Raw genomic sequence first — 22259 nt, 5'->3', positions numbered from 1 at the left:
GTCCAGTGGTTTGGGCTGTGCGTTGATAGATCACTATGTCAGTCAGTCACCTTTGAGATATATATATTTAAAAAAATGTCAAAATATTAATATTCCACAAATTTGAACTCATTTAAAAATTAGTATTGCTTACAGATTCGCAAGTCATAATGCGAACCCGACGCCTCGTTCCCACGCCAAACATAATTTCCTACACACACATACCTATATGTGTGTACGCCTGTTCGTGTTTATATTTGTCAGCGATTACACGCAAATGGATGGTGGAAGGTCGATCTAACCGCTAAGCCATCAAAGCTCATTACACTAATTGGTTTACGCAATTAACACCGGGTACAAACTTTGTCAATCAGTGTAGGCACTGTTCTTATTGTTCGCGAGTGAATAGAAGCGATGGAAGATGGTCTGATGAAGGAACTATTTTTCTGGGCCTTATATTTTTTTAAGGGATGGGCTGAGTACAAAATTTACCGAAAAGTCGACTACTGAAACATTACTCGGTATTGCTTTTATCAAGCTACGTGATATTCGACTGAAAAATTCGGTTTAGTAACGACGCGGAAATACATTGTTTTTGTTAAATATCGAAGTAGGTAATCCACCTTTTTTATAATATAAGAGTAGCAGACGAGCATGCAGTCCACCTGATGGTAAGTGGCTACTGCCGCCCATGGACATCTGTAATCAACCCCAGATAGGATTAGATATTCCTACTTGAGGTCGGCCACAGATGCGCCGCTACCCCTGAGGACTAAGCTGGAACGCCTCGTAAAAGTCTATCCCCCTTACCACACCCTTCAAACCGGAACACAGCAACGCCTAACACTGCTGTTATTAGGCGGAAATAGGTGTGGCGGTGGTGCCGCCGGAGTCGAACTACAAAGGGTTCTACCACCTTCAAACCTGATGTTAAATGGCCACTGCTGTCCACGAATATCTTTAATCAGTCTCAAAGAAGATAAGAGTTTTACACCAATTGGGCCATACATGCGTTGTTACCCTTGAGGACTAAGTTGGAACTCCTCCATAAGTAACATGTAATACCACTGCTGTTATACGATATTAATAGGTATGGTTATATTGAAAATTTCCAACCATAACATAAGGCAAAACATACAAGGAAAGAAACATAAGCTAACACATATAAAATTGGTATTGATGATGTTAATTAAATTGATCGCTGTCGCATACAAGGTGGCAGTGGAACGAACGACTCAAGCGTATAATTTGTTTTGATAATCCTCATTAAATAAACATGGATTAGTACGATAAAAATATTTTTAATGGAAACCCAATTTATTTGTACGTACGTACATTTATAAATATTGATGAAATGCTTGCATAGATAATGTGATGAAAATAATTTGTGATAGGTAAAGTATGTGCCTAATACATGGTGAAAAAAATTTGTTAAAAGCAGTAGTAGTACATGAACATGAACCTAAGAAATGCTATGAAACTTTATAAATAGCTATGACACCATGTTTATCCTCATAATCGTCATCAACCCATTATTGTCCCACTGCTAGGCATGGGTCTCCTCTCAGAGTGAAAAGTCTTTAGGCTACAGGACGTGCCATAGAATGAGACATATATGCATACGAACATACAAATATAAGAACGAACGATGTCGGTAAAAAAACATTATCCTCTGCAACCGGATAAATTTTAACGATTATCAGGAAAGGGCCCAGCAATTAACCCATAAAGGGAAAAGATAGGCGTTTATATTCCAAATTCAACGTATGCCCCATTTTACATTTTCAAAAAAAAAAAACAGAAACAATTTTATCTCTATCTCAACACACAATCGTTTTCAAATTGTACCCGAACACTTGATACAGCGGCGTTAATTGGTGGCTTTTATTCACGAAATGGAACATAGTTTCGAAAAACAGAGATTCGTTGCATCGTTCGTATTCATTCAGTCGTTCGTTCTTGCAGAACGGTTCGGAGTACGTTCTTTGTTCGCGTGTTTTGGTACATTCATTGTTACAGTTGACGATTGATATTAAATTTTGTGCTATAGGGCATACCAGAGATGCTATAGGTACATACGATCGAAACACACTACTCTGCGCATTAAGGTAAATATCACGATAATTAGGAAAGGCCTATGCCCAGAAATTATTGAATAAAATGGTATAGCGGGTAAGGTTTGCCCCATTTTAGTTTCCAAAAAATCTCTACACACAGCAACACACAATCGTTTTCAAATGGTACCCGAAGACTCTATACAGCGGCGTTAATTGGTGGCTTTTATTCGCGAAATGGAACATAGTGTTTGAAAAACAAAGATTCGTTTCATCATTCGTATTCATTCAGCAGGACATTCTCGCATAACGGTTTGGAGTTCGTTCTGCCGTTCATTCTTGCAAAATGCTCCGGAGTACTCGTTCTCTATTTCGTTCTTTGTTCGCGTGTTTTGGATTGGAATGGAATTTGCGTTTCTGTTCATTCATTGTAACACTTAGGGAGTGAGATTAAATTTTGTTTGTTTGAAATCCAATGGTGATCTTGGGATTTGGGAACTTTAGATTTTAACTCCTTTTCCAAACTTTGTTAATTCTTATAAAAGATCTTTTTCTTATGTTCGATCATTATAAAGGCAACTTACATATACTACTGACTTACATGTAAGTTGACCATTGTAGTCCTCAGGAGCGGTAACGTATCTGCAATCGGTTTCAAACGCAAACCAAATTGCAGTCCATCTGATGGGAACCTCCTGGTAACCACCTGATATTTGTATATTTGTATATCATAATAATATGACTAGATATAATGGAACTGTCAGTAATATATATACCACCTTATTGTATCTTGATTGTTGAAGGTGGTAGAACCCTTTGTGGTTCGGCTCCGGCGGCGCCACCGCCACACCTATTTTTGCCTAATAACAGCATTGTTAGGCGCTGCTGTGTTCCGTTTTGAAGGGTGTGGTAAGGGATACATACTTTCGTTCCAGCTTAGTCCTCAGGAGTAGCGGCGCATCTGTGGCCGACCTCAGGTAGGAATATCTAATCCTATCTAGGGTTGACTACAGATGTCCATGCTCGACACTTACCATCAGGTGGACTGCATGCTCGGCTGCTACCCCTATATTATAAAAAAAACCTATATCTATTAACAAATAAACTATTTGATTTAATTTTATTTGAAAGTAGTTACTGTTAATGGTTGTCTGTAACAAACTCCATATAGAACACGGATTCTTATACAGAGTCACAATTCCACCTCTTTTCACCGAAATACAAGGACTGCTCACCCTAGAAAGTATACTTCCACATGTGGTTCACGTAATAGATCAACCTATTTTTTTATACAATTTCATTGGGTCTTCTTTCTTAAAAGAATTTCTCACAGGTGAAGAAAATAGTCTAAATTCAATTTCTTTCTTAAGCCAGACGCTTTGCAACAAACACAAGGAAGCGTATCTACAATCAAACTTGAAACAGCTAAGCACTAAACGCCAGTCTACACTGTAGCGTGAACGTGTAAGCGATCGTGAACGAGCATTCCGTTGCATTGTTTCTAAACAAAGTTTCGGCAGCTCAACAGCGGCAGACCGACTACGTCCGTGGCAGATCAACTCCGATTTCGGTCTGCAACTATAGAGTTGATGCTCCGATGCACTAAACCGAACTGCTACACAGTAACAAAACTATTCTGTCTATTTCTCTGTTTGTTTGTAATCCTGTTATGCGGTGTGGATTTTGACTGTAAATTCAGGACTGAAAGATGCAGCTGTTAGCGAAGATCGACACTGGACAATTTCTGAATACTATAAATTTTATTATAGATTTTCGGTTGGCTAAATTTTAATAGATGATTAGGTGCGTTTGGGTATGTCACGTAAGAAATTTTGAAAAATCGGACTGATACCATCGGACTCTGCTTCGTCAAATACTATCGTTCTTCCCGGAGTCAAATTGACTTATAGAATCGCAACTAATAAACAAATAAAAAAAAAAGTGTGTGTGTGTCAGCTACGACGCACGATTGGAGTTTACTCCTTACGAACGATAATTATGATATATATCGAATAGAAAATAATACGCAGGCGCGCAACACACACGTACAAACATACGCACACATTCAACTCTCAGACTGGAGGTAGTGAACTATACAGTGAGACTACGAAGTATCGCGCAAAGAGGAGACCCCGAGAATGAGATACGCTGTGTAATGTATTCCATCTCATTCTTTTACATGTTCAATCCTACAGATATATATGTTTGTCTCTTTCTACGTTACGCCTCAACTTTTCGTGTTACACTTGATTTTACTCCTCATAAAATTTCCGTACCGGGCCTTATAACTCAAATCGTTTCTTAAGGAGTAAACTCCAATAAATATATGACCTTAAAAGCGATTTTCCTATAAAAATAAATATGCACTCAGAATTACAATTTTTCATTTTAAAATTTCAAGTAAAATTCAGAACAAATTCCAATGTATCAGCATTTAGTATTCATTCAACCATTCGTTCAATACACGATGCCCAGCAATCATTCCATCGCATTCGATCCAAAGATCGGCCGATACGGCACTGATCTTCTGATTGTAGTGACCTTTGTGAATATTTGTATGAATAAAGCAGATTGTAGCTATTGCATAGCTTATCTAAATTTTGAAGATATATTCAGACATATAGTGGAAATATCACGAGTCTGTGTACACTAAAGAATTTCGATTTACTTTGGTATTTTTTTTTCTTTTATATAATAGGCAGTAGGTAGATCTAGTGAATGTCCTATATAAAGTAAATTAAATATTATTCATTAATAAAATAAGAAAATTTGTGGTATTAAATAAAAGATGTCTGGTAGTGTTCAATTTATAAAATTTTAGCTTTTCTTGTACACTTAACTAAAAAACTTAAACAAATATACAAACATTAAAACCCGAATCATAAAAATATATATCCCATTTAAATGTTTGCTTGGTCTGGCATCGTACCTGTAACCCCCTCGTAACTTATCCACGTTACCATAAACTACTCCACCACATGAGTCTCCAATAAATACCGTATTACCATTAAATTAAAATACGAGTATTAGCAAAAAATAGCTTATTCATTTATATATGTATATTTTATATGACAATCAATTCCGTAGTTGTATCGTTATCCTGTATTAAGTATTCATTCAACCATTCGTTCAATTGCAACAAATGTTTGCAAACACATTGCAATGTTGCCTAAAGTTCCGCCGGTTCCTGTTAATCTGAGTCTAGATCTAGACTTGCGGATGCCCCAAAGCTGCCCACCGCCAACTTTGACCCGAGCCACCGAAGTTTCCAACTAACTTGGCCAGATAATACGGAACTGGAACTGTTACGGGGTTAAATACAAGCGGACGATATATTTTATAATAGATACTAGCTTTTACCCGCGACGTCGCTTCCTTTTTACCACGCTTTTATTAGCTTGGCCTGTATGTATATTTGTATGTATGTAACGGAATCTTTGAACTCGATTTAAACCCACATTGAACGGTCCCATTAATTTAAAATTTTGAAGACTTATGAAGAACCGATGACAATACACGATTTTAATAATTTTATCCTATTCACCTCATTAGGATCGTCAGGAATCGGACCGATTAACGATTAACGATTTTCCTTGTGCGATTTTAGCGTGGTTTTTAGTTTTTAAACTATACTTATTTTCAAATCAAATCAGTTTATTCGTGAATAAGGTAATTGTTAGTTGTTACACATTTTTGTTACATAGTCGCTTATTCTGCCACTAAGTGGCTTACAAATATACATGTCATCTGAAAACTATTATTATAATTTTAATTCCAACAATTCAATATGACTTCATAACAAATTGGATTACTTATTTTTATCGTTAAAAAAGGATTTTAAACTACAGTAGCATTTATTAGTTAGATATCCTTTCCGAGGTTTTTATCAATTTCTCGAGAAGGGTATATGTTTTCAGGATATAAGGTATCCTATGTTCTTTTCTAAACCATTGACAACATGTGTAGAAAATTTTATGACCATCGGTTTTATACTTACGACGTGGAAGTGTAACAAACGAATAAAGTCACATTTGCATTTATAATACGAGTATTAGTTAGGGCTGGTACTATTTTTTTTATAATATATGAGTAGCAGACGCGCATGCAATCCACCTGATGGTAAGGGGCTACTGCCGCCCATGGACATCTGTAATCAACCCCAGATAGGATTAGATATTCCTACCTGAGGTCGGCCACAGATGCGCCGCTACCCCTGAGGACTAAGCTGGAACGCGTCGGAAAAGTCTGTCTCCCTTCAAACCGGAACACAGCAGCACCTAACACTGCTGTTATTAGGTAGAAATAGGTGTGGCGGTGGTGCCGCCGGAGTCGAACCACAAAGGGTTCTACCACCTTCAAACTACACTATTTGTCTATTATAATTCTCTATTTGGTAACTACTAAAGCTTTTGAAACGAATTGTACGCGGCTTATGAATCGCGTATTTTAATAAAGACCACATTTGTTTGGTTTTCAAAGTTAATAAAGTTAAATTGCTCCCTTAGTTGGTACCGCGGGAACCTAATTAAAACTTCAAACGGGAACATAATTATGTACCTGTGTCGCAAACTCGTGTGATTGCCTACAATTCTCTAAAATGTCGAATTGAATGAATACACATGAATATTGTTTGAAACATACAATTTCAAATAGATATTTCTCTTTTTTAATGTTTATCTTTTTTGCAATTTCAAAGTGACAAACACGTGATATTACATTTACTTCATGTAATTGTAATGTCATGTACATAAATAAAGATTTTTTACAACCTTACTCATAAATTCCTAACGTATTAATTTCTACGACTGCCACAGCGTTAGATAGATACATATTGTATAGCAACTTTGAAATGTGCAAATAAGTGGTGCAAAAACACGAAATCGAAGAAAAGTGCGGAGAAATATCGTTTCATTCGTAAATGATCTAAAAACAACAATTTTTAAATATTTTTCAAACACGAAAATAGATGACAGTGACAATTTCAATTGTCAAAACTGGTAACATTTTCTTGTTAGGAGTGAGTAATCTTTACTAATCTATGTTTGGTATGTAAGTTGTGTCTTCTTTAATAATGCCAAATTAAAAATATTACAATAGATTAGCTTCGGTAAATCTATTATGAATTAAATTATTTATTTTATATCCTTCCTAATACGTAATTACAAATTTAAATGATTACAAGGTAACAACCCTTCCTTGCGCGCCGCCCTTCTCCCGATCGTGACAGGTCTCAAAGCCTCAAAGGCGCTCGAGGTGGTCGCTCGGCAGTTTCGAGCGCCCTTAAGCCGCCTCACTTAAGTGATCAACCCACCGATCTTACTTTATGTACATAGTATCTACCCTTTTTATCTTAAAGCTTCCTACATTCATAAATGAGGAATTTTAAAGGTGTACTTCGTGAAGAGGAATCCTTCATGGTGAATATGAATTCCAAAAATATCACCATCACTTCTATTTCTGACTTATAACAGCAGTGATGAGCGCTCCTGTGTTCTGGTTTGAAGGGTGTGGTAAGGGAGACATACTTACCCGAGGCGTTCCAGCTTAGTCCTCAGGGGTAGCGGCATCTGTGGCCGACCTCAGGCAGGAATATCTAATCCTAGGATTACTGATTTACATGGACGGCAGTAAACACTTTCCAGCGTATGTTACTTAAATGTTGTAAAAAAATTAAATAAATATATCATTCTGGGACCAATAATGCGGCCAAAAATGACACAGGAATGGCTGAAAAATGACAACAAAATTCATAATAAAACTAAATTTGCAGCCGTTATAAAATTTGCAGCCGTTACGAATATTTTGTTCCAAATTTAAACGAATTTCATATTTAAAATGGCAATTGTGAGTCGCGATGAATGTTAAAATTTATATTCGTATTCATTCACTCATTATCATTCGTTTTGAGCGGATTTTGATGAAATCGACGGAGATTTTGTGTTTAAATGATCTGTATTAATGTGGTACATTAAACTGAATTACGGATTGTGTTAAATATTTGATAGTCAGTCGCACGGGTCGTAATCGTTGCAAATACAGGCTGAATATTTCAAGTGGCCGTGTTGGGTAAAAAAAACTATGAGGCACAATATACATATTTAAAAAAAAAACGGCTATTTTATAAAAACTATAACTGCAATTCGGTTTTTAAAATCTATTTTCTTAGCAAACTATTAACCGGGTTCATTTTGATAAACATGGACATTCTGTATTATAAGTATCTTATGTATAGTGTAGACTGTCTTATATTATAGAACCTTCTGTGGTTCGACTTCCGGCGACACCACCGCCACACCTATTTCATCCTAATAACAGAAGTGTTAAGCGATGCTGAAACCGGAAGGTTTGAAGAGTGTGGTAAGAGAGACATACTCTTGCGAGGCATTCCAGCTTAGTCCTTAGGTAGCGCATCTGTGACCGAACTCAGTTGGAATCAAATCTTATCTGGGGTTGATTACAGATGTCCATGAGCTACTAACCATCATGTAGACCAAACTGTATGCTCGTCTGCCAGTCCTATGTTATAAAAAAAATAGAAAATATGTTGTTCTGTATTATAAAAATATCCATAAAGCTCATTGGTTATTCTCCGCGCACTATCCACATTTATTTGATGACATCATAGCCATTATCATAATGAATTATAGTAATTGTCTCAGATGGCCCGTCCCGGCGTATAGCTATAATCTGGTTAGGGCATGTGATAGATCACAGTTGCTCCACTTATTATCTCACGCTTCTATTATAATGACACTGAAATTGTTAATAATTACCCATTAACAATTTAATGGGTAATTATTAACAATTTAATGGGTAATTATTTGCTTTACTTTTCTATGCTATTTTTATAATATAGGAGTAGACGAGCATACAATCCACGATGGTGAGTGACTACTGCTGCTGATGGACATGTGTAATCAACCCCATATAAAATGAGATATTCCTACCTGAGGTCGGCCACAGATGCGCCGCTACCAGATAACTAAGCTGGAACGCCTCGGAAAAGTATGTCTTCCGTACCACACCCTTCAAACCAGAACACAGCAGCGCTTAACTTTGCAGCCTTTGTTAGTGCCGCCGGAGTCGAACCACAAAGGGTTCTACCACCTTCAAAATTCATATTTGTATACTGATATGATATAATATAGAACCCGTTGTGGTTCGACTTCGGGGACTTATTTCAGTATTAAACTACTGATTTCTTATAGTTTAAATAGTGATAGCCTATTTGTTAAGAATCTCAGCCTCTCCATTGAGAGGACCGAGGTTCAAATCCCAGGCACGCACCTCTGAATTTTAAAAGTTATGTGCGCATTAAAAATTAATTATCACTTGCTTAAATGGCGAAGGAAAATATCGCGAGGAAACCTGCATACCTGAGAGTTTATTAAAAAAAATCTCAAAGGTATGAAGTCTACCGATACGCACTTGGCCAGCGCGGTGGACACGGCCTAATCCTTCTCATTCTGAGAGGAGACCTCACCTTTGTTCTGTCATTGATTGGCACCTGCCAATCATTCACAATAATCTCGTTCGGTTCACTGGACTCGAGCACTTACGTACAGGTGCAAATCCTGAAATCCCCGAAATCCCCCAGTTCTCCCAATCCTCCCATCCCGCAAATGGACACAGCGTTACTAATCTCTTCATACGTGGATTGCAATTGGATTGTACACTTACTTCTAAGTGTGACTAAGGGTCTATTTTTGTGAAATTGATGTAAAAAACATATATGTGTTCCCGTGATGGTAAATTGTCACTCTCCGGAAAAATCTATAAATTAACATCAAATGAAATAAATTGCTACCTGAGATCGGTCACAGATAATTTTCTCCCCTGAGGACTAACATTGAATGCTTTGTATAAGTACTTCCTTCTTACGACATGCTACTAATTACTAGGCCACTGCTGGACACGGATCTATTCTTAAGAGAGAAAGGTTTAGGCCTCATTCCATCGCGCGGGACAAGTACGTATCGGTAGACTTCATACAACTTTGAGAACATTTTTTAAAGAACTCTCAGGTCTGCTGTTTTTTCACAATATTTTCCTTTACCGTTATTATTATTCTATACGCACGTAAGTTATAAAATCCCAGGCTAGATTCAAACCTCGGACGCCTCGATAGAGAGACCAAGTTTCAAACCACTAGGCTATCAAGGTGGTAGAACCCTTTGTGATTCGACCCAGAGTTAGGCGCTGCTGTGTTCAGTTTTGAAGGGTGTGGTAAGAGATACATACTTTTTCGAGGAGTTCCAGCTTAGTCCTCAAGGGTAGCGGCGCATCTGTGGCCGACCTCAGGCAGGAATATCTAATCCTATCTGGGGTTCATTACATATGTCCATGGGCGCCAATAGCTACTTAACATCAGGTGGAGTGCATGCTCGTCTGCTACTCCTATATTATAAAAAAATATATACGAGTATATCACTATTCCTACATTACATACATTATCGCAAGGTTACATCATTGAATGAAGAAAATGAAGTCATGTCAAGAAAATCTTTTCATCTCTTTAATAAAATTAAAACTAGAACATTGGCTTGTATCTTGTACCTAAGTTTGCTGAACTTGCAAAGGCTTAACGTATATGAAATATTGTTCAGTTTCTTTGTTCTTGTGTCGAATTTTGGCAAATGCATCCGTCGCCCGGGCGCCTGTATGTATCACAACCCTTATGGGCGGGGCTGCCAACTGCAAAATAATAATTTCCGGGGTTTTTTCAGTACCATGTCTGGGTTTAGGGTTGCCATGTGTTGAATGGTTGTTTTTGGGATATTCTTGTTTTAACCATGCTTTTATTAGTTTAACCTGTATGTATGTATGTATGTATGTATGTATGTATGTATGTATGTATGTATGTATGTATGTATGTATGTATGTATGTATGTATGTATGTATGTATGTATGTATGTATGTATGTATGTATGTATGTAACGGAATCTTTGAACTCAATGTTTACCCACTTTGAACGGTACAATGAATTTAAAAATTTGTACTCTTATCAAGAACCGATGACAATACACGATTTTAATAATTTTGTCCCATTCATCAGGATCTTCCGGATTAACGATTTTCCTTGTGCGATTTTAGCGTGGTTTTTAGTTTTTTTAATAAGGTATAATTATTTGTAGGTAGGTACGTAACTTGCTTAGTACCTCAAAGAGATCTCTATGCGACAATGCCTCAGATACCTAAAAACAAAGAGACAGAAATAAAATTATAATCATAAATAATACAACAGTCAGAGGTGCGTGCCTGGGAATTGAACCTCGGACCCCCCGTTTGAGTATCCAAGTTTCTTAATCATTAGGCTATCATTGCTCACTACACCTAATCATACTTTTTTTCATGAAAATAATATTAATTTGTATTTCTGTTTGTTACAGCCTGAAAGATTGAACGTGTTCAAAAACGACCAAGACAGTTGGGACTACACATGTGAGTTATATTTTAATAATACAATATATTATTTATTATGTACTTGTAAATATACATCTCATGAGATCCACTTCACATAGATATTACAAAAATAGAGGGAGAACATTTTTTGGTCGTGGGAAACAATATATATTTAAATGTGTATAGAATGTTAAGTATAAAATTGTATAAATAAAATAATTATAATTTCAAAAATATTAAAATACAATTCGAAGTATTTTTAACTAAAAAAATAATATTAATGTGAAGTAGATCTCATACTCTCAAAATTAAATATTGATATGTAAATTGAATATGTTTATTATGTATTTAATAATAGCATTTCTTTAAAACAAACAGAAATTAAGGCAGCTTATTTATACTTAACTTACGAGTATAATACTTGTTATAATTTAATTAAATAAATTTATAAATAATTATATCGTTTGAATGGGCACAAGAAATGCTATTAATTTATATTGATATTGATACAAAATATAGGAAACCATTTTATATTGTCACTACAGTACTATAATCACCATAATATAGCCTGACTATGTAGTGTACCTATACTATGTTAGGTACCGGGTTCTTTCCCTGGGCAAACATAATAAAATGGATTTACTGTTAATTATATATATGCACATGAAATTGACGACTCGATATATTAATGTGCGTGTTAAGAGTATATAAGTATATTTTTTTTCTTTTAAGTAAAATTATTGATACGTTATTCTTATTTAAGAAATATAAAATGGTTTTCGAAAATAATTTTAAATGAAAGTTTTATTGTCATTGTTAATGAAAATGGCATGTGTCGTTATATTTTCTGGTGTGATGTAGCTAGCATGTTATATATACTTTTTATAACTATAACTATTCACAAGTAAGTAAATGGTTTGACACAAACGTACCAGAACGGTCTTTATAAATACACAAAGATTCGTTTGTAAAAAGGATAGCAAACATTTTACGTTAATTATATCTTGAATTTAAATTTTTAATAAATCCTTTTTATGAGCCCAAAATGCGTTTACTGGCCACAATATACGAATATTTACAGTATAAAAACAATTTCTATAATACCTCAACAAAAATATATCACAAATTATTATTTATTGTTTACATTATTTTTTCATAATTGACAGATCATTATTTAAGTTTAAAATTTTACATACTTATACTTAATTATTATTTTTAAGAAACTTTAATGTAAATTGTTTGTTTTTTTTTTTTTTTTAAATTGGTTTATATAGACTAGCTATCTGCTCTAAACTCTAAAAATATACATGAAAACGCAATCTCTACCGCTCTAAACTTAAGAAAAAAATTAAATCTCTCTAAATAAACTAAAAATGAAATTGGAGGATTTTTGCATCAGCACAAAATTATGCAAACGAATTTGAGAACTTGAGAGGTTCAAAGCGCATTCACTTTTGCCTTTGCAAATCCTCGCGCAAGGAAGTCAGGATCACAAAGGACTTTCGAGGACCTTTGTCCGGTTTCCTTAGGTCCAGAAGTCCACTTGGAGTATTGAGACACGACTTGTCAGGTCCGGTCGCTTGACAAAGAGTAAATTTAATAGATAACCACGATTATATAGGTTTATTTTAATGTTACATACCACAATGTTAATAGCACAGTTAACATACGAGTACATCGCTGTCAATATAATAAAACATGTTTGCCCAGCGGTGAGATGGTAGAAGGTTAATTGTTATATAGAAGCAGTAAAAATAACATCATGAGAAATAATATAATTTTAAAATATTATAACTACATGCGAGTAATATGGTTCTATCGGTAAAGTACCACCGTCATAGCAATTTCTAGCGCAAAGCAGTTTTGCGTTTTAGTGGAAGGGTGTGGTTGCCGGCTGACTAACATATTAGGCGACCTCTTAATCCTCAGGAGTATTGTCGCATCTTTGAATTTAGGCGGCAGTGTCCAATTACCATCAGGTGGAATGTAAACTCATTTCCTACTGTTAATTTTAACTCATTTAAAAATCTGGTTAAGTCTCATTACTTACAACTATAACTCTGGTTTTAATAATTACTTCTTCTTAATTTTGTTTATTTTTATTTTTTTAATATTATTATTATTATTTTCCTTTGCTATTTTATTTTTCAATCATCTCTCCCATTCTATTTTATTCTCCTTCTTTTACTGGTGCTTAGTGTATGCTATATTTTATTTTAGTCCTATAATTATATTTATTATTATTATTTGAACCCTACCTATTTTTCTATTCATCCCTACTATAACTCCTTACCTAAAGGTTGTCTGGAAGAGATCGCTGGTTAGCGATAAGACCGCCTTTTGTATTGTCTTTTAAATTAGTTGTTTATTTTTTATATGTATTTTCTTTTATTGGGTACAATAAAGAGTATTGATTTGATTTGATTTGATAATTTTCCGCGCGTTATCTTTTTCAATTTTGTTAAAGAAATAAATAAAATATGTCTTCAATACTTTAAAAGCGTTCCGACGAAATCCATTCCATAGATTTTAAGATTATCTCAACAAAAACAAACACAACAAAAATTTTAAAAGTTTTTGATAACGATAATCGAATTTAGAAAAATAGACACTGGAAATAACAAACAGACATTTGTATAGATATTCAAGCCATTTACACGTGACTTCAATTGAACGGTCGCTATTACGGTTACCGCACTTAGAGCCGGTAATGAGCCTGTAATAAAGGTTTTACTACGGCCAGGAAATTGCCGTTTTAGCATAACCTATTGAGTATTTGCTTTTAACATTCGGGGTAGTGGCGTTTCTATTTAGATTATGTTTATTTATGTGACGTATTTTCTGTTAGTATATAAAGATATGTTATCATCGTTAATGCGAAGCTTGAATATTAACGATATCGCATTTTAATATTAGTACTTTAAAATAATAAGTCACTCATTTGATTACTACAGTTCAAACATAGATGCAGTGGGGATGATATCATGGCGACGCTCGAGTTAACAGAGAGCGACATTCTGGTCGGAGACTTCAGCAAGAACAGTTTAATAACGGGAATAGTTATAATACCTCTAATCACTAGTGTGTACTTACTTACGTGTAATTGTAATATCGTTACTCTGTACCGTATATGTGACTATATTTATACATCACTACTTTCAAGAAGGCTTCAATTACAGATATAACCTAAAAAGGTTAAAATGTAGCCTAAATTTAATCTAATAAAGAACTGGCATGGATATTTAAAATTTCAAATCGAAGACATCAGAAATCAAAGAACATACAAAGTTATACACATTATAGTAATATTTAATGATTACTTTGTGTATCTGTGACTTATATAAATTAGGTCTCTCACTCGGTGGGTCCAGGGTTCAAAGCCCATGCACGCGCTTTTGAATTTCAAAGTTATGTGTGTATTAGAAATTAACTATTATTTGCTTACGGTAAAGGAAAACATCGCTATGAAACCTGATCACCTACATCCCTACGAGATCCCCAAATAAAAGTTCTCAAAGGTATGAAATCTACCAATTTGTCCTAAACCTTCTTATTCAGGTAGGAATATCTAATCCTATCTGGGGTTGATTACAGATGTCCATGGGCGGCAGTAGCCACTTACCATCAGGTGGACTGCATGCTCGTCTGCTACTCCTATACTATAAAAAAATCGTAATTACTGGAGAATCGTTCCAAAGTAGTTTATTCAAACTTTAAATGAAACAAGTGATTCAGACAGCGTCGATAAACAAACGGTGTATGTAAACCAGATCTACCGACTGTCCGCAAAGTTAAGACACTTTTACTTTGAAAAGGAAATGGGAAAGTGGTGAGATGAACTAAAATGTGACGTCTTGCGCGGTAATCTTGGTAGATGTAATTTCCTTTATGGGGATATCCACCTTCCTACAGTTTCTGCACTTAATGCGGTTAGGTTTGTGGTCGAGGATTATATTTAATGATCGTTTATCTGCAGTTCAGTTAGTCTTCTGTCCATGAAAACTTACAAAATTCTACCAATATTTACAAACGTTAAACAGAATTTTTGAAGGTTGTAGAAGTAGTAAGTAGAAGAACCCTTTGTGGTTCGTCTTTGGAAGCACCACCGCCGTCCGCCACACCTATTTCTGCCTTATAACAGTAGTGTTAAGCGCTGCTGCATTTCTGGTTTGAAGGGTGTGCTAAGGGATACATATTTATCCAAGGCGTTCCAACTTAGTCCTCAGGGGTAGTAACGCATCTGTGATTAAACTCAGCCAGGACTCTAAAATGTTCTGGGGTTGATTGCAGATGTTCATAGGCGACAGTAGCCACTTACCATCAGGTGGACTGAATGCATATTTGCTTCTTTTATATTATTAAAAAATGAGTTGCTACCCTTAAAGACTAACTTGGAACGCCTCAAATAAGTATTTAAATGAAGTAAGTTTTTTATAACATAGGAGTAGCAGACGAGCATGCATTCCACCTGATGGTTAGTGGCTACTGCCGCCCATGGACATCAGTAATCAACCCCATACAGGATTAGATATTCCTACTTGAGGTCACAGATGCGCCGCTACCCTTGAGGACTAAGCTGGAACGCGTCGTAAAAATATGTCTCCATTACTACACCCTTCAAACCACAACCCAGCTTAACACTGCTGTTGTTAGGCAGAAATAGAAAGTGCTTTTTTAAGTATTAGTAAAAAAGAGACGTCGCTACCCTTGGACTAACTTGGAACGCCTCGAATAAGTATTTATATAAGTATAACTTTGTACGAAGATTCCCCTTATCCTTATTAAACTAAATGCGGTCACGTTTGAAGTTATGGATTAACTTAGTCTAGTATAGTGGTTAAAGTATGTACGACTTTGTGAGGGATTTAAATTGTCTGGAATAGTTTCTGGATCTAGAAGGATAATAGATAGTTTTTGTTAATTGTTTACGTATTTGGGGTGGTATGAATTTAATGTAATTAAAAACTGTTTTTAATATATGGCAGTTTTAAGCTTCTTGTAATATTTTTTTTATTTGTTTTGTCGGAACGGTTTGGGGAAGATTTCAATTTGGAAAATCGAAGTCGATTTTTTGTAAAAATCCTTAACACACGGTCAAAACCATGCTATATTTTTACTTATAATAAATAGTTCTCGCTTTCATCCCATACTTAGGCCACGAAAAAATTTCAAAATAATTCAGTGCTGTATCTATGCATATGACCAACCACATAATAATAATAATAAAATATTATGTTTGCGTTGTTAGTTTTACATTAATTAACGCCCATTATTAATATTCAATCTATTCCATATTTGCTTACCAAAGATACATTTGACATTTTCATGCTAGACATTTCGATCTTTGTAAACTAAAAATTGCATAGATTTATTATTACTATTTTTTTATTAATACTTAGATTACATTGCAAATGTAATCTAACGTCAATTTATATCCAATCAACAATAATTGCAGCTTTATATGCAATCGCATTACACAAGCGCGCTCGTGTAATTGCATTACGTGAATCGTTTGCGAGAGGTTTTATAGATGGATATCTATTAACATCGCCGCTATAAAAGTACGTAATTGGATGAAAGCATTAGAACTAATTCTATTCGCTCGTTGAATTGTAGTTTTAAGCGTTGAAAGAGACTTCTACGAGATTTGTTGCTTTACTCTTCCTATTATATTTGTTTAAATAATACTAAGTAGGGTAAAACCATAAAGGGATAGCGTTGGTAGTAGAAGGAGTAACAGTGTTTAACTGTACGGTAAAAAAAATCTTACGTAAACTTATAATATGTGTAAGTTAATGGAATGTAAATAGTAATATTTTTTTGGCTTTTGTCTACTTTCCTTATTTTTTGACCTGAGTTTGAACTTTTCATTGAAAGTAAAACACCAGCGAAGTAAAATTACAAAGATATATAATAAAGTTCTAAGACAAGAAACATTACTGGGTCACTCGTTGGGCGCCAAAGTTGTTACCGTAAAAGGTAACAGTCGGAACTGCAATGAAACTCGACATATTACGATATCTCGTGGAAACGCACCTTTTAATGGTTCACGAGGATTTGCTTCGCCCTAAAATAGGCCAGTTCGATACATAAAGTTGTTGGAATAATCTTAGAGTTCAGGATTTGATTCCCGGGCAGATAGATAACTACATGACGAGTTGTAACTTATATTCTCGGTCTTGGTGATTGTTTATCTTTTTATATACAATAAAACTCTATAGTATATCTATATCTATGGCACATGACGTATTAGGTCATAGTTTAAGGCTATAAAAGAAAGCAATGCTATTTTCATTCATAAACATACATTTACATTAAAGTAAAACACCTGTGAAGCAAAATTACAAAGATAAAGAATAAAGTTAGCAAGAAACATTACTGGGTCACCCGTTGGGCGCCAAAGTTGTTACCGTAAAAGGTAACAGTCGGAACTGCAATGAAACTCGGAACATTACGATATCTCGGGAAAACGCTCCTTTTAATGGTTCACGAGGATTTGCTTCGCCCTAAAATAGGCCATTTTGATACATAAAGCTGTTGGAATAATAGAAACATGTGGGTGTACTTGTATGTAAGAAGTTGTACTTCTGTAGTGTTTTAAAGAAAACTAAAAAGTAAATAATTGGCCAAGTGCAAGTCGAAGTCGCACACGGAGGATTCCACGCCACCAAATTTTTCATTTGTATTTTATTTTTAGTATTTGTATAAGCAACCGTTATTATATGCTCGTATTTTGAAAATTTTAAAGTGTCTATCTATTACGGTTTAGGACGTAGTGCCCTGTGACAGACGGACGGACAGCGGAGGCTTAGTAATAGAGTTCCGTTTCCATCCGGTTCATTTTCATGGGTACGGATCCCCAACAAAAGTAAAGCGAATTAGCCTCTTTTTCGAAGAATCACCGAGAAATCTATTATGAATGTATATTACTTTTGAGTTTGTTGTACACAAAAATACACGATATTTTATTACTTTTTAAAAATTCGAATTCTACCTAACGCTAATGTGTTTCGTACGAAAGTGTTAAATTACTTTTTAACGACATACATATTACCATATCAGAATATGACATTTTTATGATAATTTTCTAAAAAGGAACACCATTAAGCATTTTATATTTCAATAAAATTCAGTCAAAGGGAAATGCATCGGACACACCTGAACGGATCCAATTTTGTATATATCTCCGAGTGAAGGCCCGCTGAGTTCCGTATGCATCGGTAACACGAACATCTCTATATGAATTGGCAACGAGGGAACGAAATATATCGTTTCGTAGTCGCGCAGGTATTTATCAGCTCTGCTGGATGATGCGCCATTTTGAAGTTAAAGTTCTTTGGTGTATTTTTTAATTTAGGTTGCAAAAGAGCATGCAATAAATGGTCACCAATGTTTGTGGATACCTGTTACATACTATATAGAGAAGAAAGGATTTAGAACCTAAAACCTATCATACATGCGTTGTCACTACGAAAGTCCAAACCTTCAAATCTTTCCACTCAAACATCAAACTTGAACATAGGAACACTTGACACTGGTATTACATATCATTACTACTACTGGTACTACCGGTACTGGTATGACATTTTGAAGATAAAATCCGAAGAGAATTATGCATTGTTTCAGAAGGAAACGATTCTTACGCAATATGCCTGGACCATATGTCTAACTTGGTCAGACATAATCAAAAGAAAATTTAACTACATACGTAGGTCATAGATGAGCAACAAAATCTCTAACTGTTTAATCTAAACTATTCTAAAATTCTTAAAAGAAATTGCCTTATCTAATAGTTAAATATTATTAGGTAGATAAATCTAATGAATTTCATATAGGTAAAAGCCTCACCTATGTTAGCGGGTATAATTTTATTTATAAAGCTTTTAAGTTGCAGCTGGAAAAATCCTTATGGGCAGTTAAAACGAACATTTCTATGAGATACTGTTATGTTTCAAGTTTCATTGCAATTCCGACTCGTTTTCTTTTACGATATTAACTTTGGCGCCCAACGTGGGACTATGTTCTTCTTTATTTAATTAATCGCTTTATATATTAATAAATGAATCTCTTTGTTTTGTTCTACTTAATAACAGTAGTGTTAAGCGCTGTTGTTGTTAAAATGTGTGGTAAGTAAAAGCCTATTATATAAGGCATTCCAATTTAGTATGTAAGAGTATATACATTTCAGGTCGATTCTCAGTACGAGTAAAACTTCCTTCCCATCTGGTATCTTCGATCAAATGCAAGCATACTTCTTTGCTACTTCTAAAATATTTTTTTCTAATATATTTTTAATGTTACTAGCTGACCCCCAAACATGTTGCCATAAAATTAAAAAAATGTTAAGAATGAACAACACTTATCACTTAGGGTTATGAAAAATAGATAGTAGCCGATTCTCAGACCTACTGAATATGCAAATTTGGTGAAAAGCGGTAAAGCCGTTTCGGAGGAGTACGGTAACTAACAACATGACACGAGAATTTTATATATAGGATGATTAATTTTGTAGTCAATTCAATGTGTAATAAATTCCAAAATAACTTCATTACAATGAGACTGAATTAAATCGGACCAAAATTCGTTTAATATCTTTAATATTTTAAGATTTGAAAGCCGAAAGTTAACCCTAAAAAAAGACACAGCGTTCGTAGAGCTGGTCGGGTTAGTTGGGCGTCGCATTTGAGTGTTTGAAAAACGCGGTTGAAAATTTCATTTCTATGAGAAAATTTTCACACTTCGTCGCTCACTATTCTCCGAAGCCATTGTTCGTGTACGCTGGCGCGCCGTGGTCTCATCGCGCGTAATGGACGGGGAGGGATAATAGGGGGTACGTTGATGTACCTGTGTCACTGACGGCGAGTGCATTGTAAATTTTGAACGTCGATCTAGGTTAACGATAGATGGAAATTTTTAGTGGTATTGAAGCTTATTCAATGTTGTGAAGTTGAGTACAAAATTGTTAAGTTTAAAATTGTAATGATATTTGAAGATGTTGCCAAATTTAGTAATTTACTATAGTGACGTGAAAAGTATTAAGGTCCACAAAATCAATACCATGTGTCTTGTAATTAACTAACTGACCAAGAAATCCTATGATGTTTGAATAGATACGGTATAAATATTATTTTGTATTTGTTGTTAATAATTTTTCAATTATCAAACATTGATAGGGTAATAATCTATCAGTTGCTCTCACTTTATAATGTTTAAACTTATTCACATAATTCGTTATTTACTTTGACTGTTTCAATTGCATTGGAATTTTCTAAATATACAACTTATTTTTCATTGTATTGATCCACGTCACCAACTAAAGCAATATTAGGATATTTTTTTCGCGTCTCACTAAACGCTGGCAATGCAACGAGTCATCGGGCTTGGGTTCGAGGAAATTGCACTCCAGCGTTTGCCGGTGTGCCTGACCTCTTTATTGTATGGAAATTGCCATCGCATTCACGCTCAGCGTAATGGCTATGGAAAGGCGACTCCTTCAGAATTGACCGAGCCGCCGGAAGAGGCACGAAGACTTGAAAGGGACAGCTGCTAAATTACCTATCTAGACGTCGAATTGGAAATATGATTATTGCTCTGAAGCGAAGAAATGAAATACCAAATACCCTGGCTAATGATTTGACAAAATTTATTTGTGAAGTTTTACCACCTTGAGTTATTCCAACTTTGTAAAGTTAGCTTTCGCCAAAAAAATATCATAGGAAATAAATTTAAATTTTTATTCACATCTATATTCTTGGTGGTTTCATACTTCAATTTGAACAGACTCAAGTTCTTATTCAATAAAAGCGAAATGCCATCGGCAAGATACCTGAATGCGCTGAATGTTTAAATATGGAGGAGCGGCCGCGAGTGGAAATTGGATGAATCCGTTCGAATCGTTAAAGCGTACATGGGGATAAATTGGCACCCAACGCGGGACTAAAAATTGTTGACGATAATAGATAGTTTTCTCGGTTATCTGGTATGGAGTAAGAAATAGTAGTGCTCGAAGCTACGATAAGAAATACAATAGATCTAGAAGTAGTTAAAGAGCTAACTAAGTATTTATTAGTGCATTTATGCAATTAAATGTAATTATACTTTAGACTATAGTAACTTAATTATTAGTAAGGTACTAAGATACTTTGTACCAAAATGTCATAAGTTATATAAATCCCACGTATGTACCAGCACACTATGGCTAAACTTAACACTGAAACTGAGAAAACCACAACGTGGATTACAGCCCTTTTAGTTAACCAAACATTTTGAAAATCATTATCACGAAAAGAAACTTTTGATTAATATGTTAATAATTCAAAACTTCAATAAATACGAAGAAAAAATCATACAACCCGAATTGAAAACGATAACCACAGCCTAACTAATCCGCACTCAACCAACTTAACTATCACGACCGAATCGCGAAAGCCTCAATAAAGTTAACACCGCACGACAGGTGGATTAAAACATTTGGCACCGTTACCAGCGAATCCGAGAGCGGTCCCTATGCAAGAGTCGCAAACACGAAAGAGACTCTGCACAGATCTTTCTGGAACGTATCCAAGGATAACAGATACTTGCCAGTTATCGTATTACGCTAACAGCTCGCGCGTGGCAACTTTGGTGGTTCACTGTAAATAGGTACAATATTGTTCCGTGTTTCGTACGCGAGCTTAATGGAGCGTCACTTTCGAATTGTTTGTTGTGGAGTTACTTAAATTGTGTAGTGAAGATACAATTGCGAATGTAATTGATGCAGATTGCTTGTTAACAAAGAAAAATGCCAATAAATAACTTTATATTAAAAAGTTAAATTAGTTTCTT

The 22259-nt window shown here is 35.1% G+C and overlaps 1 protein-coding gene across 4 annotated transcripts in view; it reads left to right on the top strand.

Moving 5' to 3' along the window:
* The window catches only part of sm (heterogeneous nuclear ribonucleoprotein L), a 474381-nt gene that overhangs the window by 407792 nt on the left and 44330 nt on the right, over nt 1-22259 (top strand). For all 4 annotated transcript variants that reach the window (XM_073077712.1, XM_073077709.1, XM_073077714.1 and 1 more), the window contains exon 5: nt 11423-11474. In XM_073077712.1, the coding sequence (XP_072933813.1) occupies nt 11423-11474 (52 nt within the window). The remainder of the gene's footprint in view (nt 1-11422; nt 11475-22259) is intronic.

Source organism: Epargyreus clarus, unplaced genomic scaffold, assembly GCF_041222505.1.
Source record: "Epargyreus clarus isolate Ecla_fem2 unplaced genomic scaffold, WU_Ecla_fem_2.2 ptg000011l, whole genome shotgun sequence".
NCBI lineage: Eukaryota > Metazoa > Arthropoda > Insecta > Lepidoptera > Hesperiidae > Epargyreus > Epargyreus clarus.
Note: the sequence above shows the minus strand (reverse complement) of the source record. Positions and strands in the feature narration are given on the sequence as shown.